This window comes from Archocentrus centrarchus, chromosome 1 (genome assembly GCF_007364275.1).
Source record: "Archocentrus centrarchus isolate MPI-CPG fArcCen1 chromosome 1, fArcCen1, whole genome shotgun sequence".
NCBI classification, from domain to species: Eukaryota; Metazoa; Chordata; class Actinopteri; order Cichliformes; family Cichlidae; genus Archocentrus; species Archocentrus centrarchus.
This window is the reverse complement of record NC_044346.1, coordinates 16,708,769-16,736,648: the sequence shown is the minus strand read 5'-3', so window position 1 is coordinate 16,736,648 and position 27,880 is coordinate 16,708,769. Positions and strand designations below refer to the sequence as shown.

At 39.7% G+C, this 27,880-nt stretch overlaps 1 protein-coding gene across 1 annotated transcript in view; it reads left to right on the top strand.

The window, feature by feature from the left end:
* npnta (nephronectin a) overlaps positions 1-27,880 on the top strand; it is a 56,364-nt gene that overhangs the window by 5,415 nt on the left and 23,069 nt on the right. The window contains 3 exon segments of the mRNA XM_030744168.1: positions 5,257-5,357; positions 13,124-13,174; positions 16,084-16,176. Of these exon segments, the coding sequence (XP_030600028.1) occupies positions 5,257-5,357; positions 13,124-13,174; positions 16,084-16,176 (245 nt within the window).

The following is a 27,880-nucleotide window of genomic DNA, read 5'->3' as shown; positions in this document are numbered from 1 at the left end:
TACAATTTCTCTGAGTTCACTTTAATATTTATATTAACTATAGTGTGTCTTTGTCCACTCCTCTCTTATAAGTGTATGGTCCTCTCTTGGACCTATTCATTTGATTCACAAATCAAATTATAATTACACATAAAATAGTCATTTGTGAAATTGGTCCTCCTAAAAGCTTCCCAGAGCTTATAAACAGGGGCCCAAACATCAGATAACATGATTTCCAACATGTATAGTCGTACTACTCTAAGGATCCTAAATTACAGTAACACTAATCCAGTACAGCTAGACAGTGGCATACCGAAATAGTGGTATAGATTAATTACAGTATAGATTTCATATAAAGCTATTCCAGATTTTGAAAAATGTCACCTTTACAGGGTTTAGGATTGAACATATTTTAGTAGCAGCTGTTGTGTTCAACTCTTTTTAAAGACAGAGACAGATGTTAACATTTTTATAGTGCTTTCAAGCTCATTCCAGATCAGTGGCTCTCTACAGGTCACACTAAAACTTCTACATTTAAGTTTGTTTCGTTCTCCCAAGAGGTGTTTTTCCATTGTGTTATGTGTGAGAGGAAGGGTATGTTGGGATAAGAGCCCAAAGTCTGTCTAAATACTACATTATAGATTATACAGGCAGGGTTAAATTCAAAAGTCAAAGGGAACATCTACCTTGGATTATGATATGGCTTTTATAAATATTTTGTAAAATGTAATTTCTCGAGATAAGTAGGATAAATATTGCACCATAGTTTAAATAAAGCTCAAACAGAGACAAATACAAGGTTTGAAGAGTTTCATGTGAGAGGACATGTCTCATTTTAAAAAAAAAAGTAAACCAACACATTTAGATAATTTCTTTATGAATTTGTCAAAAAGCCTCTTAAAATTCAGTAATTCATCAATGCTAACCTCACAATCTTTTGTGAATTTTATCTGGGTACGTACATTTTTGTCATTGTTTGGTTTCTGAGTAAAATACAATGAAATTTGCTTTGCTAATAGTTAACAATAATTTATTACATTTAAACCAGAGATCCTCATTTATAATATATAAATATTATCAATGATAATGACGATAATGACGTGTGTGTGTATCAATGATTGACGTGCTAAATTCTGTTTCTCTATTAGGGAAAATGATGAAGTTTAAAGGATATTTAAGAATTCAGTTTTAGCAATATCATCTTTCGATGTGTCAGTATTAAAGTCTCCAAGAATAAAACCGTAGGTAATGATGTTACCTAGGATGTTCAAATTGATAGCATAGGTGTATCTACTAAAAATCTCTGTTGACTTAATGCCAATCACAGAGCGTGACAGCAATCTCAGTAGTTTATATTTAGATCATTTTAGCATTTCTTATTCCTGGTTCTTACTTAGCCATTTGCTCTAGAATTGATATGATGAATAAAGTCACTAAGGCTCATATGCACCCCATTAAGATTTACTGAGACCTGGTAATTATGTGTTAGAACTTGTACTTTCACGGGATTCATACCACCTAAAGAGTCTACTGCCAGGAGGCTGAGGGGTAGCACTGGCAGCTGACAGTATTTTTAATTAATCAATGTAAGCATTCATCCCATTTAATTTTAAAAATACTGAAATCAGAGTCTGGAAGTTGATAAGTCACCGCTACTATTTGTTTGTTTTTTTTCCCCATTATTTGAATTTATCTCAAATAAATCTGCCGAGTCTATTGGGATATAATTTTTACCTTACAATATAAAGTGCCTGGAGGCGAGTGTTGTGATTTGACACTATATAAATAAAATGGGATTGAATTGAATTTCTGTAATATGGTATATATATTAATTCAGATTTCACTATAGCTAATTACATCAAAACTAGAGCTTAAACTCAGCAATGGGGACATTAGGTCATCACAATGCTTGATCAGGCTTCTAGTGTTTAAATGTAAATTGCAAATTTTCCATCCATCCATCCATCCATTCATTCATTCTCTTCCAGTTGGATATGATAGAGTGTGTGGTGTCTGTCTTTATTATATACTGTGTGACCATTGTGCCACTTGCAAGGCATCCAGAGGTGCGTCATATCTTTACTATGCCATTGACAAACAGCTGGACATATCTTTTAACCACACTTTCTTACCATCTAGCTTCTGCTACACCTGAATATTTCAGTTCTGACGTCTTTCAAATTGTCCAAGGACACCCTAAATATTGCAAGAAGCAAACCTTTTGCTTTCTGCCATCTTAATCTTCTCTGTTCTTCTGTAGCTCACCTTTTACTCATTACCTTTTGTCTCATTCCACAATCACAGCAGCTTGTTCACAGGAACTAGTTGTGGATCATTTACAACACTGACATTACCTGAGCCCTGAACATAGCAGAGGTGTTCAGCCCTTATTCTAGTGACTGGCCCTTAATCTGCCCCCTTTTCCCATTTTAAATTTAGAAATTACTTTTGTAATTGTGTGTTTTAAAAAGTACTATATAACTAAAAATGGTCAGAAATTACCACCAGCAATTTATCATATCTATGATAGTTTTTGCTTTTATGGTGTCCATTACGGCACTGTGTGTGTGTGTGTGTGTGTGTGTGTGTGTGTGTGTGTGTGTGTGTGTGTGTGTGTGTGTGTGTGTGTGTGTGTGCACGCAGAAGATTAAAAACCTGGACACGAGAATATGTTTTTATAATAAAACAGTCAGAAATAAAAATGAAAACTGTTATGATGCGATATCTGCACATCCACATGAGTCATTAGATGCGATAATTACTCTGCAGTCTGCAAACGAATGTGAGGCCATTAGGTTATACGGGAACAGGTGCACCCGAAGCAGCATAAATGCCTTCTACTTGATGCCTCCATATTCTAAGGTGGTGATTACCTTATGCAGCAATTAACAAGAGCTTTCAAAACATCAGGATGAAATCAGCCTCCAGTCGACATATCCAAATATCAATGAAATGTCAAAGAAGGTTGGCAGATGTTTTGAATGATGTCAATGGGCGGCTTTTTTTTTTTTTTTGCCTCATGCAGAGGCATCTTTGCTTTTTTACATAGCAAGCTTCTGGTATGTAAGGGGAGGCAGGTTGAGGAAATGTGGCTGCTGTCCAGACCTTTCCTTTCCTTTCCTTTCCTTTCCTTTCGTTTCCTTTCATTTCCTTTCCTTTCCTTTCTTTTTTCATTCTCAATTGCTTCCTTTCTTCTGGCTTTGTTTCCTTTTCTTTCGTCTCCTCACTTCTTCGCACATACTGTGTGCTCGACTGACTGCCTTCCCGCTTGCCAGGCAGCAGACAAACATTTTCCCTGGATCTGCCACTCTCACTTAGCATCCGTCTGTTTTTTTGTTTTTTTTTTCCCAAAGAGGTGATTGGCAGCAGGGGCAAGCATTAGCATTTCCTCATCTTGGCATAGAGGCACTAACAGGCAGGGATAGCGGCAAAGGATGTGATTTGAATACTGAATGACAACCTCACTTTCTCATTGAAAGACTAAAGAAAGTGTCTGTTGTGTGAAGCACGTAAATGAAGCGAACTTCTCCTTTGTTTTGTACAGGATTACAGCGTCTCCAGCTCTTCTGTACAATTAAAACCATCTTTTTATATTGGATTTACTCAGTGATCTATGCAAACCTCTCATGTGTTTCACAGCTCTTATAGTGACGATGAAAATGTCCCACTGGTGAAAAACACTCTTTATTTGAAAACACACACACACACACACACACACACACACACACACACACACACACACACACACACACACACACTCAGCTGCAGCAGATCTTCCCAATCCACTGATTCATTTGTTATTTTTTCAGATTTTAGGTAACAAATGAGCGCCAAGCTCTCACAGAATGTGGCCTGGATTTTCTTCAGTATCCTTAAATGGGCTCATTCCTTCACTCTATTCTCTCCATAAATATGTGGTCGGCCCTCGCGCAGATAAAAAAGGTAATCCACATGCGCTGTCTGCCAAGAACCTATTTCTTGCTCTGAACAGAATAGAGCAGGGTGTAACAAAAATATCCGGCTCTAATTTCTCACAGAGGAACAGTGGTGTTTGGGAAATAACCTACACTAGAATGCGTATAAAAGTAATACCTACTCATTTCTTTGTAGCAGAGCCGATACTATCTTCCAGTGTCATGAAATTGCCATTGGAGGCAAATATTGTATTTTCAAGGGCGACCGGAAGTGCGTCGTCTCTAATCTTTTTCACGAGCTCCTAACAGTGAAGTGAACACAGCAGTAATGTGGCGTTGTCAGACGTGAGCGTCAGTGGCGTAGTGATGCACACACTGAAGGCTAAATTCAAATTTGGTCTGGCAGGCTTTCAACACAGGTCTCCAGTTTGACATTACGGAAACCAACACGAGCTGATGTGCTGTCAGTTTTGTTTCCATGATTCAGAGATAATCTGCTATAGTGAAGCAGCGAATAGTCAGTCTTCAACACCCCGACACTTGTCACTTACACCCCTTCAGATATTTGCTGAAATTCAAGTGGCAAAATGGCAAATGTTTCCTGTTTAACACTTTTCAAATGTAACCCTTTGCTGCTGCTGTTCTTTGTGTTACATAAACTGAGTTTCTGTTATTTGGATTAAAAAAAAAGGGGGGGGGGTGACAGCACCTCAGAGTCCTCAATAATGACATTTGTCAAGATATTCTGGCGTTAATAAACAAACATACATCACTTAAAATGGAATGTTTTAGTATTTGAGTATGTGATTGTGATTGATGCATAATTAAAGAGCTATTAAGCACTGCAATTTTTTTGCCACACATTACTCAAGTAAAGCCTGTTTTATTTTTCATCTTAATGAATTTAAAATCATAATAAAGGGTTTTAAATCTGTTCAGAAACCCTATCCACCACCATGCTCTGCATATAGATGAGGAAATGAAACGTTCGGAAAAAAATCCCTCTAGAAAAACCCAGCTGTCTTTCCTTGTTATTATGCATGCATTTTGCAGTAGTACTTAATCTACCTTTACCTGATATGAATATTATAACTTGTACTCTTTTGGTGTGTGCCTGATTTCTGCCATAACTGCCATAAGTACTTATTGTAACTAGTGACAAAGTAGTCAAAGTAGTTGGTTAAAAAGCCATTTGCTCATTCAGAAGGAAACTCTGTAAATGTACCTTTTGGTTCTTTTTCTTTGCAGCAAGAAAATGATGAAAGCCCTGAATCGCACACCCTTTCCCTTCCAAACAATATAAAAACGCTTTTCATTAAGGTGTTTTAATTGGCTGTGAACCTATTATGTCATCTACTCGCAGGTGGCCACGGCAGATGGCATCATCCAATGGCCTGTGCCGATATGGGGCCCGGGTGGACTGCTGCTGGGGATGGACTCGTCGCTCCTGGGGTCACTGCCAGCGTGAGTACCACCGTGCCTGCTGCTGCTGCTGGGGGCAAACAGGGGCTAACAAGGTTGCGGGATTTCAAGCTGTGGGGTGGAGAGGGTCAAAGATGCTATTTAACTGAGGATATGCTGCAAAGGCTCCAGGAAGCACACACACAGGCACTCAGACACATGCAAATTGTCTCAACAGAAACACATGCAGCTAATGGGGCATCGCACCTGGAACAATCTTTGAGCAAAGATTGATGATAATCGCTGGTTGTGCTGGTGGAGCGGCTGAGGTTTATACTCACGCTGCGGGGGGGCCATAATGAGAGACACTATAGCGGCAGGTGGACACATTCAAGGGTAGATAGGAGATTGATTATAGATTACAACTGTGCAAACACAAGCTTGCCAAGAGTGCCAGAACAAGAAAAAAGCAAACACTGATGTTAGCACAGTCCATGGTGCTGTCAGGTGTACATAACTTGACTCATCAGGATTCAGAGGATGTGTCCCATCACTGTGTCAAACTGAATGTTTCATGTCACATTATCAACATACATGTATTTATTCCATGCTACCGAGGGAGGTGTGAATATATCAGTGAATTTTAGACACTGGCTGGGTGCCTCACAAATATCAGATCCTTTGCATGGCTTGGTGCCTCTGATGGCACATCTGCTGCTTTGCTGTGGACGTTTAATAAGAGAAAAGGGGGTAACACATAAATAGGCCTTTTCCACTGCAAGAATTTACCAAGCTGCTAATAACAGGGATAGGCAAGAGAGTATGCTTATTCGCTTCCTTGCCAAGAGAAAATCAATACTGCTCTCATCCTGTATGTGTCCGCTAAGCATGATGCTACAGCCAACAGCTGGTTAGTTTAGATAAGCAAAAAGGCAGGGCAAAATACCTCATATGGGCCATTACCAAGAAGTATACTCACAAGCTCTGAAGATGAAACCAAGAAGGTATAATCCCTTACTAATGATCTTTAAAGATGCCGGATGCTTCTTAAACAGCTGGAATAGTTTCATCCATGTAATGACAGTTGTATTCACATGAACAGGCTGCTCATTAACCCCTATGCAAACTTACTGCTTACATACATGTTACAGGCCAAAAAAGGCTAAGCTTTTTTTTTCATGCTTTCACATTATTTGTGCCAATACAGCATGTACACATAGGTGATTCTGCTGAGCTGAGCTGGTTGAGAGCTAGTGCACTAGCTTTGTGTTGGCCCTCTGCAGATTTGAACGGTAATTTAAAACACACAGTTCTTCTAGAATTCCCCCAAATCGTGACCAAATGGATCAAATTCTGATAATACCAAGGATCTTTGTGTGTGGGGAAAATCCATTTTGGTCCAGTGGATCACATGATACAGATGGAAGTTCCATTACCCATTTCTCTGGTTTCCCTCTGTTGTCAAGCTTTATGAGAAACTTCGCTAACCTGGCTTAAGATTCATGTTTGGTTACAGATATGTGAGTGGTAATTAGGGATGCACTGGCCCAACTGCCTCTAGCTCTGATCCAATATAGACACCATGGTTTAAGGTATCTGCTACTACCGAGTTAATGATAATAAATTAATAAGTGATAATCTTCACTGTCAGGAAGAAAAGTAATGTTTAAGGCAACAGTCTTCTCAACTATAAAAACTCACCTGTGCCAAAAAAAAAATTAATTAAAAAGTCAGAATTTCCTACAGTGACAGCTGCTATTCACTAATGTAAATCAAATTATGTTAATGAGCCAGATGTGAACAAACCCTACTGATCACCAAAAAACATCAAACATGTTTTTATTATGGCATTTGGTGTTTATTTATTTGTTTAAGTTTTTCCCCCACTACTTATTTGAAAGATTTTGATCCATTTTCTTTTGGTTATGTTTTAAATAAAAGCAAATCATATCAAAATAAACATCACATTCTATTAAAGTGTTACCTTTTCTTACTGGCATACAGTATTTCAAGGTGGTGTCTAATATGTCCATGTTTGTAAAACACAGTGGAAATAAAGGCAGGACCTCACACAACTTCAGATTGTTAAGTTCCTGCTGTGGAAAAAGGCCTAGAGCGGTTTATAACTGGCCACATATTTATTGCTTTTTGAAATAATGTTTAATTCACTCAATAATTCACTCATTTTGTATTTCTTCTTGCTTAAATTACCATATTTTGATGTGTTTTCTCATTTGTTGAAGCTCACCATGCCATGCTATAGCTGACCTTTTTTTTTTTTTTTTTTTTTTAAATTCACTGTATGTTGAAATTTTTTCTTGCGGAAAATATGTCACACACTGCTTGTTGGGTCCAAAGGTCTGTGCTGATAATCTAAAAGATTGTTCGAGCCTTTGGGTGTAGCAGCTATTTTTCACTCCCAATACATGTAAAAGTGGCCGTGTTTGTTCTAAAGAATACAAACAGTGTTCCTCGAGTTCATGACTGCAGTGTTTTGTATTCTTTTTAGCTCAGGCAGATTAACCTAAGGTCTTTGCTTGTATCCACCTCTTTCTTCACGTCTATTAGTAACAAAATATATTAATTTTGCTCTTACATAAACACTTGGAGCAAGTCATCCTAATCGTTTAGAGGACGGAACTAAACTTGCAGCTTGAGGGGGTTTGATTTCACAGTTGGAATTTGAAATAGTTTTTATACCATAGTTGACCTTGTTCAAAAGCCTCCTACCTTTTCCCAAGGCCTTGACACTTGAACTAGAAAATCTGTGCTGGAATGATAGAGGCAAAAATCACCACCGTTTCAGATGTATTTGTTTGAACACAGGGCCAAATTCAGCAGCAATCCTGGCAGCAGAGAGCCATCTCAGTGCCCAGTACTTCCCAGTGCATTTGTACTGGGCTCTCTGCCTTTATAGCTTCCCATTTAAAAAAAAAAAAATAGATATGTGTTTTAGCTGAGGATGCAAAAGAATATGAAGATAACTATAGTATCACAGAAGCTTAGAAACCCACTGCTACTTCTCATGAGGTTTTGCCTCTAAAAAAATTAAGGGTTATAATACATGATTGGTGACATCTCACTTATAATAAACCAGTTACATCACATTAAAGTCATGTTTGCATCAGTTACTTGACCGGCCAAACAGCAGTGTGTGAGCATGTCTTCTCTGTCGCTCTGGAATCCCACATGTTCCATGTTCAGCCAAAAAAAAAATCAGCTAATTTTGAACTCAAACACCATATGAAGCTGCTGCTTTACCACTTTCCTCCCCCCAACAAAACCGTATCTGTTCTGTGAGTTAAATCAGTCCGCGAGTGCTTGCCTTAATGCTTTCAAATGCTCCTGAGTGGGCACAGCTCAAATCCATTCACTTGAGACTACAATCAGCATTCCATCAAGTCGGTAAGGCGCTGATTTAAACCTAAGAGGAGGGAGGTGGAAGGTTTCAGAAAGAAATTGTGGGTGATCATGGACGTGTGCATGTGAGTGTACCTTTGTCTGCATGTGTGTGACGGGTTGCAGTCATCACAGATTTCAGGTCTTGGTAAATTTTAGTAGAGATAGAAGAGATTAGACCGGCGCTATCGGATTGTGGCTTTTCAGCCTCAGAGCTCAGCAGTTGGTTTGTGTGACTTCTCTCAAAGAATGAGAAACTTAATGGATCAGCCCTGATTTTTATTTTTTTTTTCTTCACAGCTCTTAGATCCAAGTGCAGGAAAGAAGAGAAAAAGGAATAAAAGTAAAAATCCCGGGGTGTAGAGGAAATGATTTAAAGGGAAGGAGTTGGAGGTGATTGCTCTTGTAGCGGAGGTGAGATGTTAGGATGGGAAGACAAGTGAGAAAATCAGGCAGATGGGGTGTGTGTGTGAGAGATGAGCTTTAGATTTATAGCAGACTGAAGCTACACTCATAATGTTCTGACAGGCCATCCAGCAGGCAAAGCCACACTTGAAGCTACTTATTCCAACCAGCAGCCATCACGAACATTTTACTGCCACTGTGAGCATTTCAACATTTGCATTTCCAGTGAAATGCAATTTACTGTGGTCATATGAAAGCACTTCCCTTTCCATTCCACTAATGATGGATCTTAAAAACTGTCTTTTTAACAAGTTGATCCCAGCCGTGTCAGTAACCGCATGGTCCTCCCAGTTAGTCATAGTCACTGGTTATTTATTTAAGATAATATCAGGTAATTCAGATCTGAATGGTTATAACAAATATGAAGCCAATTAAATTAAATGTCCTGAAAACTTTAATTAAAGCTTAAATATGCACAAGGGGATGGAGAACTTTAATGCTGCTAATGTGGATGAAATGCCCCGCTTACACGGAGACACCTGAGCTGCAGAATTTAAACGAAGCATCAAAGCAACAAATTTGTGTCGAGGATTTTTTATAATCAAATTATTCAAGTTACTCGAGGATTATTACGGTTATTTAAATGGTTTGTTTGCACTGAACAATTGTCCGTGCTCATGTCAGTGTCAGCATTCAAGGTCAGTGCAGGAAGCAGTAAAAGTCACTCCCAGTGTCATGAAGAATGAGACAAATAAAGGTCCAGCTCACATCTTTCGCAGTGCGAGAAAGTAATCACTATGAAGAGTTCAGCTGTAACACACCCAGTGGCTAGATTTTCACATCCCACTCTGAGTGTTCAGCGGGAACGGTCTCACTGGCTCAAGTAGTTTTTTTTGCAGATGATTTTTGCATGACAGCTGATGCATTCAGTGGGAATGAGCCATAAGGGTGTAAAATATGAGTGGCTGGACAGAGCAGATAAAAGTCTGCGCTGAATCAAAATTTTACTGCACCTTAACTGATTCAAATGATTTAATTCTCTAAACATAATCAAACCATAACTAAATTTTATTATTAGTCACGTAATTGTCACCATGCACAGACAGAAACATTTGAATGGATTTTTTTTTTTGTAATATTGATCATCTACAAAATCACAGGCCGGTCAGAGACAGATTTAAAGGAAGACTTATGAAAGCTAAAGCATCACTGAGTTTTAGTTCCTACTGTGGTCACTGTTAAACCCTGGAACTTCTCATATTGCAACCCAACAGCGTCTTTCCTGACCCTTCAAGTTCAGCATTCCCAGTTCTTAAAACACTGGGGGAAATAATTATTTGATCCCCAGCTGAATTTGTAAGTTTGCTCACTTCCAAAGAAATGAACAGTCTCTAATTTTTATAGTAGTTTCATTTTAATGGAGAGAGACAGAATATTAACCAAAAATCCAGAAAAAACACATTGCATTAGTTATAAATTGATTTGCATGTCATTGAGTGAAATAAGTATTTAATCCTCAAGCAAAACATGACTTAGTACTTGGTGGACAAACCCATGTTAGCAAGCACAGTGGTAAGATGTTAAGTTTGCAGATATCTCAGGAGGGATCTTGGCCCACTCCTTTTTACAGAACCTCCCTAAATCCTTTAGGTTTCTTGGCTGCCACTTGGCACGCAACTCAAAGCTTCAGCTCCCTCCACAAATTTTCTATAGAATTGAGGTCTGGAGACTGGCTAGGCCACTCCATGACCTCAATGTTCTTCTTCTTTAGCCACTTCTTTATGCTGGAAGACCCATCCATGACCCATCTCAGTGTTCTGGCCGATGGAAGGAGGTTCTTCCTGTACCCTTAGAAGAAAGACAGTCCCAAAGCATAATGTTTCCACCTCCGTCCTTGACTGTCGGGATGATGTTCTTTGGGTCATACTCAGCATTTCTCTTCCTCCAAACACAGCGAGTTGAGTTGATACCAAAGACCTTGATTTGGTTTCATCTGCCCACAGCACTTTCTCCCAAGCCTTCGCTGAATCATTTAGATGTTCACTGGCAAACTTAAGATGGGCCTGTACATGCGCCTTCTTGTAGAGGGGGAACTTGCATGTAGTGTTACCAATTGGTGACTGCGGTCCCAGTTTCTTCAGATCGTTAACAAGCACCTCCTGTGTTGTTTTGGGTTGATCCACCACCTCTCTCATGATCCCATGACACAAGATCTTGCATGGAGCGCCAAAACGAAGGTGAATAATGGTCATTTTATATTTCTTCCATTTATGAATAATGGCACCAGCAGTTGTCACCTTCTCACCAAGCTTCTTGCTGATGGTCTTGTAGCCCATTCCAGCCTTGTGCAGGTCTACAGTCTTGTCCCTGACGTCCTTTGACAGCTCTTTGGTCTTGTCCATGGTGGTGGAGAGGTTGGAATGGAAGAAAGTGAGTGTTTTAATGAGCTGAAATCAGGAGATTGATTGATTGATTGATTGATTGATTGATTGATTGATTGATTGATTGATTGATTGATTGATTGATTGATTGATTGATTGATTGATTGATTGATTGATTGAATTAAAATACTTATTTCACTCATGCAAATCAATTTAGAACTTTTATGTAATGTGTTCTTTATGGATTCTTGGTTGATATTCTGTCTCCATTAAAATGAAACTACCATAAATTTTAGAGAAAAAAGTGACAATTTTAAGAACTTCAATAAAACAAAGAAACAAATCTTACTATTAACAAAGTTTTAAAATGTAAATTTAATAGTAAATGGAGGTTGGTATATTCTATAGTACAGCATGCACTTCTAGTAATACTATATAATTACAGCGTGAGATGGGAAAAATGGTCTTTCAGTTTCTCAAAATACCACTTAAGTCCCTATTAAATAAAAATGCTTCAAATATAATCTGTGTTTCCTTTCTTTTTACAATCCCCTAAAAGTGCTCATAGCTTAAAAAAATAATTCCAGTATAATTTGTTTCTTCTTTCCTTTAAAACCTCCAGTTGCTGCTCCCACATGTAGGTACAGAAAATTACACCCTAAATTGTGAAAATTACATGGTAATTGGTGTGAAAAATTGCACCATAATTGCACAGGGCTTATTATTAAGTGCTAACCTTTTTATATTATCTCGGATATTCCTACAAGCATTAAGAATAGTTTGGGCCCAAAGACGCGTTCTGATAGTCTCTGCATTTTAAAGGAATGGGTTGAATATCATCTCCATATTAAATAGATCACACATTATAATTTCCTCAGCGGTCCTGGTGGGTTTTACAAATCCACTGAGACCAGGGTTTTGTTTGATTGAGTGCAGTCTTTGTTTCTTCAGACGGTGTGTACAGGATTAAGGCAGAAGTTTAGAATTGGTAATGTGAGCTAACAAGTGAGCGGTGAAAGGAGAAAAGTGAGACCTCAGTTTAAGTAAGTCCGTTTATCGTGATTGTCTGCGTGGCTTCCTTGTCTGCTTTGCTGTTTTCATTATCACCCGACTGTAAAGACTCTACTAAAACATGTGTCTGTTTGAGGTGAAAGTAAAGTGGAAGGGCTGGCTTTTTAGACTTGGAGGCAGCGTATGCAGAAATAAAAGGACCATGTTCAGCGTTCACTGATTTTCTAGAACTTGTTGAATGATATTGGTGGTATTTTAATCTTTCAGTGCAGCGTCGCAGTTGTTTCACATCATGTAAAAAAAGAATGCTTTATCCAGATAAGGGCTGTGAAGTTAAGACTTTAAATGAGAGCGATGTCGTATATTATCTTGAGGACAGCAGTTGTAGTCATTTAGTCATCATTTTTATTAGTAATGCATTAAAAATGTCCCCAGAGGCAACAAGGAATATGTGTGACTCCAGAGCTCCAGACTGTGTGCATGTTCCAGGAATGTTTGCATTTCAAAATGACCAGACCGTGCCCTCTAACATCATGTCTATTTGTTTGCTTGTTTATTTGTTTGTTGTTTTTTGCTCTCCCAAAGACTAAACAATGCCTGCAATCTTTGTTTATTTGGCTATTTTTTTTGCAGCTCTCTTCGCCTTAACTCACAGAGTAGTCGGGATAAGGTGCCTGCCCCAAGGTTAGCTCCACATGTTTCTTGAAATAATCTTGCTTGACATGTATTGCTGTGGGCACATCCTCTGAATCCTGTGCTCGCTCACTTATTTATAGAGCCAAGCCCACACCCGCTTCCAAAACCAGTAACACCTCACCACCCTTTGGCAGTAGCCATCTCCTTCCCTCTGGCCTCGGGTCCACGCAAACAGCTTGCACTCTGCAGACACAGTGTCAACTGAACCCGTGTCTAACAGGAGTTTTGCTCAACTTCTTTGGTGACTTTTTAAAATTCAGCCGCCACTCTGGTTGACGAAGCCTTTAAAGCTGAAATTCATAATGTTGCTTAAATTTTATATCAGTAATAGGACTATTCAGCATTTATGATGCAGAGTGAAAACTGAACAACGTGAAATAGATATAATAGATAAGATATTCACTACAGCATTGCCTAGTTAATTATCCTAAGGTCAGACACTCCTGATGGTGGAGGAATGGTGAACTTATTGGGCAAATAGATAAGTTTTGATAATTTACTGCAGCTATTGAACATTTTAAATATTAGTCATAGCATCTCAATTTTCATACTGTTTTTCCATGTCTCAGATAGCTTTATATGTCAACTCATTATTCCTTGCTTAAGTAATGATTTCCATCTTAGGTTGATGAAATGATGCATTACACTAACATCCGCACCTGCATCAGTAACAATCTTCTTGTGTCCGGAGGAATGGCTGATGTAAGCCAAAGCGAAAGTGTGTCATCACTTGACGTGTTTTGATGGTGTTTAAGGAACATCATACACACTATGTTTGGCCTTCCAGCTGGCGTGGCCATTTTTAGTGCTCCCCGTCCTTTGCTGTGGCTAATGAACACCGGTCATTATCCTGATCTCTCTGCCAGGCCAGAGGCTTAAAAATACCCTCAAAGGCAAAGCCTGTTGATGGATGTCTCTGATCTTTCTAATCAGATCCTCCTCCGTGGAGGAGAATAACGACACAAAGCATTCCCTCGGCTGCTCTCTAACGAAGACATCAGTAGCTTCTTTCCTTTAATCTGCTGACCAGACCAGGGTCTAACAAACTTCTGCTTGGGGATAAAATGCAACGCGTTTCATGTCCTCCAACAAGAAGGACCACTTTTTAATTTGTAAATGCGAACTTTGACTGCTCAGTGTGGTAACAACCTGACTCATATCACAGGCTCAAAGTTGGCTAACAGTGCTTTTCATTCTATTCAATTACAGAGCCTAATAAAGTGGACTGAGTCTGGAGTTGTTATCTACATCAGTTAAAGAGTTCACATCATACCTTTGTGTCTTTGAATTTGGTCTGAACAATGTTACGGCTGAAACTTGAGGAACTAAAGTTGTTTTTTTGTTTTTTTGTGAATAGACCCACTTAGCTGTAAATTGAATGGAAATTTCTGAGAATGTATCTCAAGTCATTTAAAACAGAGTGAATGTCTCCACCAAGGTTGCGCAATTAAATGCAAACGTAGCCCCTGACATCAAAAGATACTTTGTGTCAGACATACCAGCAAATGCAAAATGTCGTCAGGAATTTATTGCAGTATATTTGAAAGAGGCCACACACAGTATGGCAGCATGGGCTAATCTAAAATTCTTGTTTTTTGCTTGGTGAAACCAGCTTATTATTTAGTCTCCTAATAAGCTTCAGAAATTCTGGATTTCTCCTGCATTTTTAAAATTTACTCACTGGTACCTGAAGAAACACAATACATAAGCGTGTGTGTTTTAAAGGCAGTGACGTCTTCAGTCAGAGCATCTGCCTGATTATTCAACGTTCAGCTGAACTGAAATCGGTTAAGTTGTTGAGCTAACCTGTCAAAGATCATACGGCATGAGGCGAGATATAAATCCTGTTTGAGGCAGGTTATTTGCCAGAATCACTGAATGGTTGTTTTGTTGTATGCAGGACATCACCAAAACAAGCAAGCCCCGCATCTCTATCAGCACAAATAAAGCTCAGTATACCGTCACATCTTTCCAGATAAACAACAAACTGGCTGGTGGGATGAATGCTATCCAACAGAACATCTCTCTCTCTCTCTCTCTCTCTCTCTCCGTTTATGCAGCTAAACACACACACACGAGTGTGTATTGCCTCTTCTACCACACTGGTAATTAAGTCCTCTGATAGTATTGTATTATGACATAATTAATGAAGCTTTTAATGAAAATTAGTAACACTTGGTGTATCAGAAGTGCTTAGCAGCAAGCTGCAGCAAGCACAGTAAGATAAGCAGGGCAAGCCTCCAGCTCACTGAGACAGAACAGAGTCAGTGAAGCTCTAATGCCACGTCTCTGTACACAATCAAAGTATCAACTATCTGCACACTATGTGCGATCTCTTTAATGAGAAACTAATTATAATCTGCTATTTTGGTGTTTAATTGTTTCAGTTTCGCTCTAAGGGGGAAATATTATTCACCTTAGTAATCCTTGTTGGCGGTATGCCAGAGTAAATATCTGCACTGCATTTTAAAACCAAGAGCTTCTAAATTTTGCTGGGCGTTAAAAGGTCAAACTTCTCATTTATTTTATACAATGGGAAACAATTTAATATCAGCAAAGACAAGAACACTTTTCCTGAATCCAGCAGTGTGCAAAGTTTAAAAAAAAAAAACAAACAAACAATAAAAACCTACTATGTGGTTAGCTGAAAATGGCTTTTTCCATTATCATTAGTCAATGATAATATGACTGTCACACAAGGAGAAACAAACACATTTCCTATATGAATGAGGCATCACGCTGTCTTTTTGCTGTAACTTGGAGTAAATTTACAGCTGAGGGGTTGTGGAAGTCAAAAAGCAATAGGATTAAGTGCTTTGTCATCCTGATCTGGTACACGTAGTCTTCCAGGGCGCTGCGCTGATCTGTCTCTTCCCTTTTGAATCCTCCTTAACCAGCTGTGTGCCAGCCTGGCTGTAAGCACGGAGACTGCGTGGGACCCAATAAGTGCAAGTGCCACCCTGGTTTCACTGGGAAAACCTGCAATCAAGGTGAGCCATTGACTGAAACTCGCAGACACGTTCATAACTCTGACTGTGATGTTATTTTGCAATTTCACGTGACTTACTTCTTTTTCGCAGCACACTGAAATAGAAAGATAAACCGCAAAGAAAGCGGGAGAGTCAGAAAATACTGTCCTCACCCACTAAGCAACATGCGGGCCTGCTGACATGCACATTTCACTAAAGGAAAACTAAGTGGAGGAGAGCCTCTGCCTTGAGTTATGTTAGTGTAATCATTGTTTATTGTGGCCAAATCTCCACGACAGAAAATCAGCGCGGTAAAGCTGCAAGTGGAGCGGAAGCTGGCTCACATCAGCTGACAATAGTGAGGTGCTTTAATCACAGGGCAGGGGGTGGACAGAAAGAGAGAAGGGGAAGAGAGAGAGAGAGAGAGAGAGCTGATTCAACCCAAATGGAAATGAGTGGTGAAGCCACGTTGAATGATCCCTGGAGTGCATCCTCTCCTGTGAAGATAACATCTCAATGACTGACCTGAGATAACTCGGACCGACTGAGTGCAACCGATGCTACTGAAAGCGCATTTGTTTGTGTGTGTGTTGGTGGGTGGAGGTGGAGGTGGAGGTGAATGAGAGGTGGTGGTGCTTGAGTTTTTGTGCATTTACACTTTAGGCATGTTGAAAAGCATTAAATCTTCCCGGTTAGCTCTCAGTTGACCTGCATCCAAGCAGCTTGAAAATACTTGTGGAATTCACGCCCTGAGACAGGAATAGGATAGTGTGTAATTAAAAACGGGGGGTGGGGGGGTGTTGTTGAAATCCTTTCCGGAATGTTCCAAATGACTCATCCCGCATTTCGAGGCTATAGGTGGCTCCTGTCTGCCCGGGCCAGACGGGTCTACTTTGTCTTAATCGGCAACAAAGGGGAGAAAAGAAAGAGGATACGGTATCCAACTGCAACAGACTTTGCTGCCAACCTTTCAGACAGACTTATCTGACAAATGTGATTCCAAGACCTTTCAAGATGAAACTGTACTTTCAAGCGTCTGCCGAACTCCCATTTTTCCAATAAACTCTAGACGTTTTACTTAGCTTTGAGTGGCAGACTTGACCTTTCAGCCTGCATAGGTGCTGATAACCCTGCATTCTGTTCTGCGTTGCCCCATGCTATGGAAACCAATTTAATTATTCAGAGACCGGAGATTAGATTTTCTCATTTAAATGCAGCCTCGGTCAAGCATTGATTTGAGGTGTACTATTGATGTGCCAGGCGGCCAATGTTTTGAAGCATTCTAATATCCTGTCCCTCCGGAGTGCAGTATTTATCTTGAGGAGACAACTGGAGGAAAGAAATAAGGGGCCCGAAGTAGCTTCTCTGACCTCGATGCTGCTAAAGGTCAAGCAGTCTCCCTGAGAGTTTTTCAAATCAGTTTACAATCTGTAAATATGTTTTGAGGACAACAGCATCTCCTGGAAAGTTGCACGATGAGCGCGACCAGGGGTCAAACTCGTTAAGAGGTTAAATACTCGACTTAAGTGCCTGTATTTAAATAATTCAATTTTATGCCACACTTCTACTTCTAAATGGAGGGAACATTTACCTACATTTATCTGTCTGCAAATCACTCATAATATTTTAAAGAGACAAATTAAACACTTAGAAATTTTTTTGTGTGTGTGTGTTTTTATCACACCAACAAAAATTCATCTACTGATGAATAACTGTGAATGATAATGTCTGCCATTCCATAAAAAAAAAAAAAAATTATAGCATTAAAATATGTACAAGTGTGGGCATGGGTAGTGAACACACACAAATTTCTTTTAAGTGGGATGTGTGGATGGATTTGTCACCCTGAGGTGCTCAGATTGATGAACAAGAACGTTAAACACCTTAGAACCATTGTTTATATGGAGGAACAGCAAACCACAGAGGCTATGTCAGTGTTTACAGTAAACACAAGCAAAACAGTTACAATATTGATTTGGCATGGAATCAGAACCATATTTTGGACGGCAGATTTATTGTATTAGGTGGTACTGTCACAGAACAGCTGTGTGGACGGCAGATTGTGGATTCGGGAAACAGGAATAAACTCAAAATGCAGCTCTGATGCTGATCACCCACGAGGACACAAAAAGTTCACAACATTTGAAGAGCAGGAAAACCAAATGCTAGAAGTCTTTAGGGCACCACGGGGCAAGGAGGCACACAACCATGAGGGAGGACACAACGAATGACAAAGGGGAGACTCAGACATTATATACTTATTCTGGGTAAAGAGAGGAGAGGTAACAGGTGGAGAGACAGGTGAAACTAATAAAGAAAAGGAGACAAAGGAAGTAAAATCTAACACAAGACACAGAGAAACACGATAACCAAAATAAAACAGAAAGAGGGACACAACTGAATGGGGAGACGAGATTAACTTGACACAAAAAGACAAACAGAGACAAGACTGAAGGAACAGAATGGGCACACAAAAGGGAACTAACAACCCGAGCATCATCTTAAGCTAAGCTAAGAACTAAAGGCACAGATAACAACAAAAAACAAACAGCAAAAAACACATAAGCACAAGGGAATACAAAATAACCATTAATCATTAACAAAGACTTTTAATAGCTCGAGTATAAATAACCTTTGAAACCAAAAGAAATTGTGACGCCACGAAAAACAGGTACTCTTATGAGAGAATTACTTCATATTTCAAGGACTACATGGTGAGTTTTTTTACTGCCAAGTCGTTTTCACCTGCCAAATCCTTTAACCTTAACTTTCATTGCGGCTCCTATCCAGAAAATATCTCAAGAACCGAATGGGTTATAATTTAAAATGAATCTGATTATTTTCACCGTTAACTTAACCGGCACTCAGCTGTCAAAAATAACAGCGGCTACTTTGAAAATCCAAACAGACTCATTTTTGAGAAACCGTCTCACCCTCTGTGCTGATGAGAATTGTTTCTGTCATTCAGCACGGTGATAGATGAGCGTGCGCTCGCTGCACAAATAAACTCATTATAAGGATAATCTGTTTAACAGTTTGGCAGCAAACTCCCCCTGCTGATCCAATCATTTTAATAAGATGATTATTCCATGCAGGTGGATTTAATTAGGTGTAGTTGACCTGCTGTTAAGACACTATTAAAAGATTTTGCTGGAGGATCAACGTCTCAGACATCAGAAGCAATGCAGCGGCAGAGCTTCCAGATGCTCCTTGTCTGTCAGGCAGATGCATAATTAATACCACTTTAGGCATGTTAGCCTGTTACTGTGGTTGAAGCATGTATACAGTTTATTTCTATATCTGGTTTCAGAATATTAGCTATTAGCTGGATCTCTCGCTGCTTTGTCTTGGCAAAGCCACAGAAGAGAGCACGAACATTTTGACTGATCTCCATGCGAATTTAATTCAGTGTAGGTGTAGACAGATACTTCAGGGCTGTGGGTTTAGAAACCGATCCCTCTCTGTCGCTGTTTGTCTTTCTGGCTGTCTGCTGTTAGCCGCCAAACAGCTGCAAGTATTTAAAGTGTTGCATGCATCATCGTACTGTGTATTTACACTCAGTTGTCAGACTATTACTCCAAATTCCTTTTATCTGCGTTCTCTTTAAGGTCATCAAAGAGGCAAGAAGTAATGTTTGACCTCAGTAAGTTTGAAGTACACGTGATTAGAAATCAAGTCCTCTTCAGATTTGCTTTTGATAGTGATTGTAATGATAAAGGCACATATTTCCATTAAAAATAATTAAGCAACAGACTGGCTGCTCAGGTTGAACGCATATCTACGAAGACATGATGTCATATTGCAAGATCAAACAGGATAGGCAGATGGTGGCTTGCAGAACTGTCCTATTACAATTAACACTGCATGGAGAATGACAAAAACATGTCACATGGAAACACAGCAGAGGATGAGCCCTGATAGGATCATTCACCAATCAGATCAATCTCCTGATTCTTTATGGTTATTTTGTACAATTATAGAAGAACATTTCCACTAATTTATCCCATCAAATCACCTATATCTCCCACTTTCAGGTTTAACTTATACCAAAACAACACACACTCACCAGCCACTTTAGGTATACCCCTTCAACTACTACAGTAGTTAACGCAAATATCAAATTAGCCAATCACATGGCAGGAACTCGATTCATTTAGGCATCTAGACACGGTCAAGACAATCTGCTCAAGTTCAAGCTGAGCATCAGGAAAGGTGATTTAAGTACATTTGAGCAGAAGAGCGTCTCTGAACACACAACACATCAAACCTTGTAGCAGATGAGCAACAGCTGCAGAAGACCGCACAGGTTGCCACTCCTGTCAGCTAAAAAAAGGAAACTGAGGCTACATTTCACACAGGCTCACCTAAAGTGGACAGTAGAAGATTGAAAAAGCATTCCCTGGATCAGTTTCCACTGAGAGGATCAGAATTTCAGAAACAACATGAAAGCATGCTTCCTGCCTTGTATCAGTGGTTCAGTCTGCTGGTGGTGTAATGGTGTAGGGGATTTTTTTTTTTTTTGTCACACTTTGGGCCCCTTTGTACCAACTGTGCATTGTTTAAAAACCACAGCCTACCTGAGGTTTGTTGCTGACTATGTCCATCCCTTTATGACCACAGTGTGCCCATCTTATGATGGAATCTCATACAAAGCTCACTCAGTCACCAGATCCCAGCACCGTTGAGATGTACTGGAACAGGAGTTTTGCGTCTTGGATGTGCAGCTGACTAATCTGCAGTGATGTCAATATGGACCAAAATCTATGAGGAATATTTTCTGCAGCTTGTTGAATCTGTGCTACAAAGAATTAAAGGCATTTCTGAAGGCAAAAGTGGGTCCAACTGGGTACTACCAAGTACCTAATAAAGTGGCCAGTGGGTGTAGTACAGTCATCTGCACTATCCAGCAAATATGCATGTACATTTAAATTGGCAGTATTCATAACACCTTCCAGTATAGTTCAGTTGAACTTCTGATTAACTTCAATTTCAGCTTAAGTACCTGCCTACATTTTAAGCCCAACCCCTGCTCCCCTGCTTTTTCTTATTCCAGTCCCCGTTCATTGCGCCTATTTACAAAAAAGTTCAGTGACAAGTGCTTCGGTCCTAAGCAGAGTTGTCAATGCAGCAGCTTGCATAACCTCTCAGTTTAGATTATTGTATTCCTCTGTAGAGAAATGCTTGGGTGATATGGAGCGTGCAAAACAGTCGGAGCTAGCTGTATCATCTTCTTGTCACTTCACAATAGCTGTTGTTAGCTCAGTGCCGAAGGAAAGGTTGCTTGAGTGATAGATGGTTAGGCAGGAAGGGGAGGGGCTGGAATTCCTGAGGCTGAAGCGTTTGCAGTCAAGCAGTGATTTGTCTCTTTAAATGGTAACTCCTGTCTACTTTTGAAACTCCGGGCACAAATTGAGAACGGATCCTCTGAATCTGTGAGATACTGTAATTCTCTCAGATCCTATTTCACCCTTGTGACAAAAAAGGAATGCAGAAGAGAGAAGCAGGCAGGAGGACAAGGGACACAAAACCACTTTTACTGTTTCTCCCATGTGCCCCCCCCCTCCCTTTTTTTTTCCTGATACTCTGCTCATGTCCAATTCCCACAAGTGTAATCCTCTTTGCTGCATAATGTTCCTCTTTACTTTCCAGGAATGTAGTGTGGTCAGAGGTGTTCTAATCCATTGGTTGGTGCCTTTTTTTTAAATTCTCACTACACCTCTCTCTCTCTCTCTCTCTCTCTCCCCCTCTATTCTCCTAACTCACTCTCCACCCTTTACTACTTCATGTCAATCAAACCCTCCACTCCTTTTCCTCCCACTCCCCTCATCCCCTCTAACCCATTTTCTTTGTCTAAAGAAGAGGCGCTGGACTATTTAACCCCACCAGTGTGGGCCAGTCACCTTCCTATCTTTCTTCCCGTGGACCATCAGCCAGCGAGAGTTGTGATGGAGGTGAGATTTGAATCGACCTCCCCTCAGCAGCTTCTCTTCTTTCCCCTTGGCAACATGCATGGTGCCTCACAATGCGACCTGAGGAGGACTGAATGTCACCCCCAGTTATTTTTTTCCTGCATTCTGTCTGTCCCTGGCAGAAGAGGCCACCCAAGAGCAGCTTTTCAGTAGAAGAAAAACAGCACGAATGCCAAGCATGTTGCAGTTTTTACCACTCTGCCTCCCTTTCTTTATCCCTCTACCCTGAATACAGTTTCTCTCTGCAGAAGAGCCATCATGATTTTCTCTTCCCTTTTCTTCTTTCTCAATTTTATTTTGATTACCTGGGACAAATAGCTCCTCCTTCCTTTTCAAACCATCATCAACATGGACACAGCATTCACGGCTCCTCATCGCTGCTGGAGCGAGGCCTTGAGTTCCAACCAGTGTTATCTCCTATAGAGACAAGCATATCCTCAAGAAAAAGGCCCCTGCTAATCTGTCAGTGATAGAGGTGTGTCGGGAATGTAACATTGCATACCTCAGTGGAGCTGACCCAATAAATCACACCATTTTGCATCACTTCAGATGTGTCTTAGTAGTTCATTTACCATACAGTGAACACCCCAGAGGGGCTCTCCACTGCTGCTATCGCACAGGGTTTCTGCAGTCCTGGGGCCATGTCGAAGTATGAATTGGTGGTCATATCTCTCCGTTTCTCCATCTTTCTCTGTCCTCTTGGTCTTGCCTATAAATGAGAGGCTGGCTGTTTCTTGTGTCTGGCTTGTGCTGATGCTCACTGAGTTCCCACTGTCTGAGAATGTGACCATTTCAATAATCCCTCATTTACATTTTTAAGCTGTTTTCAGTGCAACGGGAAAGTGGAGACCCCTTTCCTCTTTCACGCTGACAATGAACAGTGTTGCTATGGTTTTCTGTTATCGCAGTAATGAGTGTACAAAAACTGTTTGCTATGAGAAAAGAAAAAAAAAAAAAGCCAGGATCGACAATGTTAATTAAAAAAATGAGGAACCATGATATATGTGTGTGTGGACTGAACAGAGCTAAGTCTGCTGTCTAACGAAGGACAGCACAAATAATTTTGACTTGGCTCTCTCCCAAAAAAACCCTGAAACAAACAAACAAAATTAAGAATAATTTATATCACTCCAGAAAAACTGTCAGTCTGTACCGGTTTATGAAAAGTAAGAAAAACAAAACAAAACAAAACAGTGTCCTTCATGTTCATGTGGTGCACACAAATCGCAGAACAGATGCAGTTTGCAGTGGGCAGCAAGACCTGTTGTGTGTGTGTTGTGCAGTATTAAGATTCATATTGGAATCACATTGCACCTGTGTCACTGCCTCCCCATAGAACCTCTTTTGTTGCATGCAAATGAAAACTGTGAAATCTGCAGAGTTATCTTAAAGAGGCGAGCTGTTTGTATTTGGACAAAATGTACAAAATGCAATTCAGTGCATCTCTTAGAAGAAAAATACACAAATATAAATTTTTTAAAAATTGTACCAAAACACAAACTGAAATCAACAGGGCACTCCTTTCCACCTTTACATTGTGCTACATTCCTGTTAATTAAAACATCTTTGCATGCAAATGAGGTGTTTGTGTGCAAGAACATTATTCACCTGCCCTACAGGTAGTCCATTTCCTAGAAGCAAAATATAAACCCAACGCTTTCAACTCTGCGTCTTCATCAGGGTCGGCTTTTAGAGTCACTACACTTTGGTTTATCTTTTCCTGCCAAATTGCTCCTAGAATAAACTTGTTACTGTATATTATTTTACAAAAAGACAGAGTGCCCCAGCAATGCTTTTTGTTGGTACTGAGCGTGCATCTGCCCCACTGAAGAGCACCTGTCACTTTAGCTTTTAGAGTCTTGCAGCAATTTTTCATTAAATTCACTGTACCTGCGTGATGGATGTGAATAAATCTCATAGCTCATAGGAAGCTGCACGGTACAGGGAACACCTATGATTGGCTCATGCAGTCATGTGGTTAGGCTTGTGATTTAGGGAGCTCTTGATTTCTTTTGCATTCTGCTGGTGCATTTTCAAGATCAATCGATCCTGTTAATTTAATTGTGGGAAGCCAAAATCGTGATCCAGATTCAAATTGGATAAACTGTGCAGCCCTACTCAAATCTAATAACATTTAACTTGCTTTACATGTAGAAGACCGTATTTAGAACAGTCAGTTGTTGCTCCTTGTTATCTTCACTCAGTCTAGCAGTGAAAGTAATGCTATAAATGATTTATATAGCACCCCAGCAATAACAACTGCATTCAAAAACTGACCCCTATAATATATATCCAAAAGAATTTATGGTCATGGAACATGACTTTAAGTCTGGCAGCACTTCATAAGGTTAAGCAGGGAGGCTGTCCAAATTTCTGACACATCCACTGATCACTCAGCCAGCTTGGCTTTAGTAGACCAGAAGCTTTCATTAATAGAAGACAGGAGTCTGTAGATATACAAATTGGGCATCTGCTCGATCATTCATCCAAATTAAACTGTGGCATCTTTTAAATGCAGGAGGTATGTGCTCTCAAAGAATGTGCCCTACATATGTCCAAAGAGCTAAACACGGCGCCATTAAAGTGCAGTAAGCCAAGATGAACGCTCATGTGCCGCACCGTGAGATGAAATCTATTTTAATAATGCTTCTACTGTGTCACAGACACAGAGTGGTATTTATAGTTATTTATATTACTTGGAGTGTGTCATCATTCCAGTGTGATGGCTTTTCGGTGCTGCTTCAAGTTGGATTTTTCCTTTTTTGGATCCGGCCTTCCCAACCTGCCCCACATTTAAGTGAGGGGCAGGTAATGCAAGAAGAAACTGAATTTTGAACAGTTAAACATTTAGTCCCAACCGTAAGCACTGTCTCCATCAAAATCCATAAGTATTTAAGCCCTGTGCACATACTAAATTGTACTAACAGAAGCAGAAGCAACCCATTTGAAAATCTCAGTAAAAGATAGTTTCTCTTCAGGCAGTAACCAGTCATTTCAAGATTGCATTTACTTAAATGGAATCCCTCTTTTTCTCCACACAGACTGTTTACCTGCACACAACCAAAGCCTGTGTTTGGTCAAAACTTAGACTTCAAACTGAATGTATTCTTCCTTGTAAATACACCGAAGAATACAAAATGAAATCTACTCCAGCTCTTAAATAGGTGTAACCAAGAGCTGGGACTATGTAAAGACATGCCTGGTCACTTCCAACCAAATAAGCTTTCAGTGATGCTCTGAAAAAGCGACACAATTTTCTTGATGAGAAAACTTCTTAAAAATTGCTTCAGGTGAACAAAATGGTTTAAAGCAAACAAAAAACTTTGCATCACAGCTGCATGACTGCAGGCTACTGTAAACCCTTCTTTCTAAAAGTGAGTGCAGAAAGAATCGAAAATTTCTTGCATAAATTAGAGAGTGCGCTCAGCAAATCTCGATTACAGCATTCAAGTCCAACACGACTAAGAATGCATCAGGGGACTTTCTTCCAGTGGACATTTAACACAGCATAAAAGCACTTGTGTAGCTAATAACATTAACAGGCAGGTTAAAACCCAAATGTAATGGACCTTTCATCCAATAAACTACTGCAAATATTATGTGTGGGTTCACTGCTAATCTACTGGTGGCACTAATTCTACCGTCTGGTACCGTCTGGTAGACCACTGTAGAAGAGGCTGTAAGAAGAATATCCAGACCTCAAACACTGGAAAAGAATGATGAAAACATGATGTAATTACAGCTTTTCTGTTCTGTTTGTATGTCATGTCAGGACAGTTCAGTCTGCAAAGATCTTTTTATCTGCCACGTTTTTTTTTTTTTTTTTTGCCTCTTTAGTGGAGTGAAAGCTTGAAAGCTTTACATAATTGCTATGATTGTCACTTTGTATCAGGTAGTAGTTATTCTTTGCTCAGTAGACTATAAAATACAAATATAAACAAATTTACTTATTTAACACAACTGCTAAAAGCCTTTACTTGCATTTCCTTTGGATAATTTTACTAGTAGATTATGGACTTAATTGCATAGTGCATGAATGTAGTGTCTCATAGTGACCATCAGTTGACCGTGATTATTGTTGTAGCAGTGCATTTTGCAGATATTTACAACTTGTAAAACTTCTGACCAAACATAGTGCCAATTTTTTTTTTTAAATCGTGAAGATATTTGCAACCACCAAACAGTACCACAACAAACGTAAAGTCAGTATCCAACCAACAAAATTACTAGCTAGCTAGCTGTTGTACTACTGGCTGAAAATTGGTTGGTGGTCTGTAACCTTCTACTGTCTAGCCCACTGATGAAAGTGTGACATGTACAGCACTGTGCACACCATTCGAGCACTCACAGTGCAGTGCACATACCAAATCTTTTGAGTGCCGCTGTACCTATGCATTCAAAATGGCATGTGTGATTGCAGAAATATGTGATTCGAAACACAGCACTTGATTTGACATAGATGATATATAGTCCTGTGAAAAAGAAAGTTTTTGCACAATTCCATGTGGTCCCATGAAAATCTAGGCATAGCCTTACTTCTTCCAGAGGAATTAACAGGGTAAGCCTGGCCCTGCTAATCAAATGCACTTGATTAATGGATCATCAGTAAGTGTGACCACTGCTGTAACAGCTGAAGTTTTAACAGCTTTGGCAGTTTGCTGGTCTGGAGCACAATCTTCCCAGTGGATGTCCCAGCAAGTTTACCCCAAGGTCAGACCATGCAATGCTCAGAGAAACTGCAAAAACCCCAGGAGTTACAGTTAGCATGTTAAATGTTAAAGTTCATGACAGTACAAATAAAAAACCACTGAACAAGTATGGCCCTTAGGCACAGTGCCACGTTTGGTGAAAACCAAACACGGCACAAACGCATCACACCAACTGTCAAGCACGGTGGTGGAAAGGTGTTGATGTGGGCTTGATTTACAGCCACAGGACCTGGGCATCTTACAGTCATTGATCATCAACTTCTCTGTATAAGTTTGGCCATGCAATAGGAGAGTGATCCCAAGCACACCAGCAAATCTACAACAGAATGACTGAAAAAAAGAGAAAAAAAAAAGTCCAGACCTCAACCTGATTGAAATGCTGTGGCAGGACCTTAAGAAAGCTGTTCATAAACAAATGCCTGGAAAACCTCAATGAACTGAATCAACGTTGTAAAAAAGAGTGGACCTAAATTCATCAACAGTGTGATGGGGACTGATAAAGTCAGAAAGAAAATGATTGCTTCAAATAATTGCTGTTAAAGGTGCTTCTACAAGTTATTGAATTGTACTTAATGTTTCACAAGTTTGCAGAGACTCCTGTGAAAACTTTCTTTTTCACATGACTGTAGGTATTACAATTTAATCACATCCAACTAAGTTGACCTAAAGAGGCAATGTGTCCAGTGCTAGAATCCTAACCTAATGAAAAAGCAGACATGTTATTATTTCTAGTATCACCTTTATTTTTTAAGCTGTGACATGTCAAAATGTCTGTCATTAAAAGGCAATGCTGCGAATGCCTCTTTGCTTTCCTTTCCTTTCAATTCATTCTACCGTAAAAATAAACAGACCTAAATTTATTCACTTAACTGAGCCACTGTAAACTTCTCACACCGAAGACACTTTGACTTCTTATAACAGGAAGTACACAGGTGTAACCAATGCCATTAATGGTTTTGGTAATACTCTGTTACTTTTTGGAGTGTCAGTAAGTCATCCCAGTGAGGCACCATACACAACATCAGAGCCCTGGGAGTAAACCAAAGT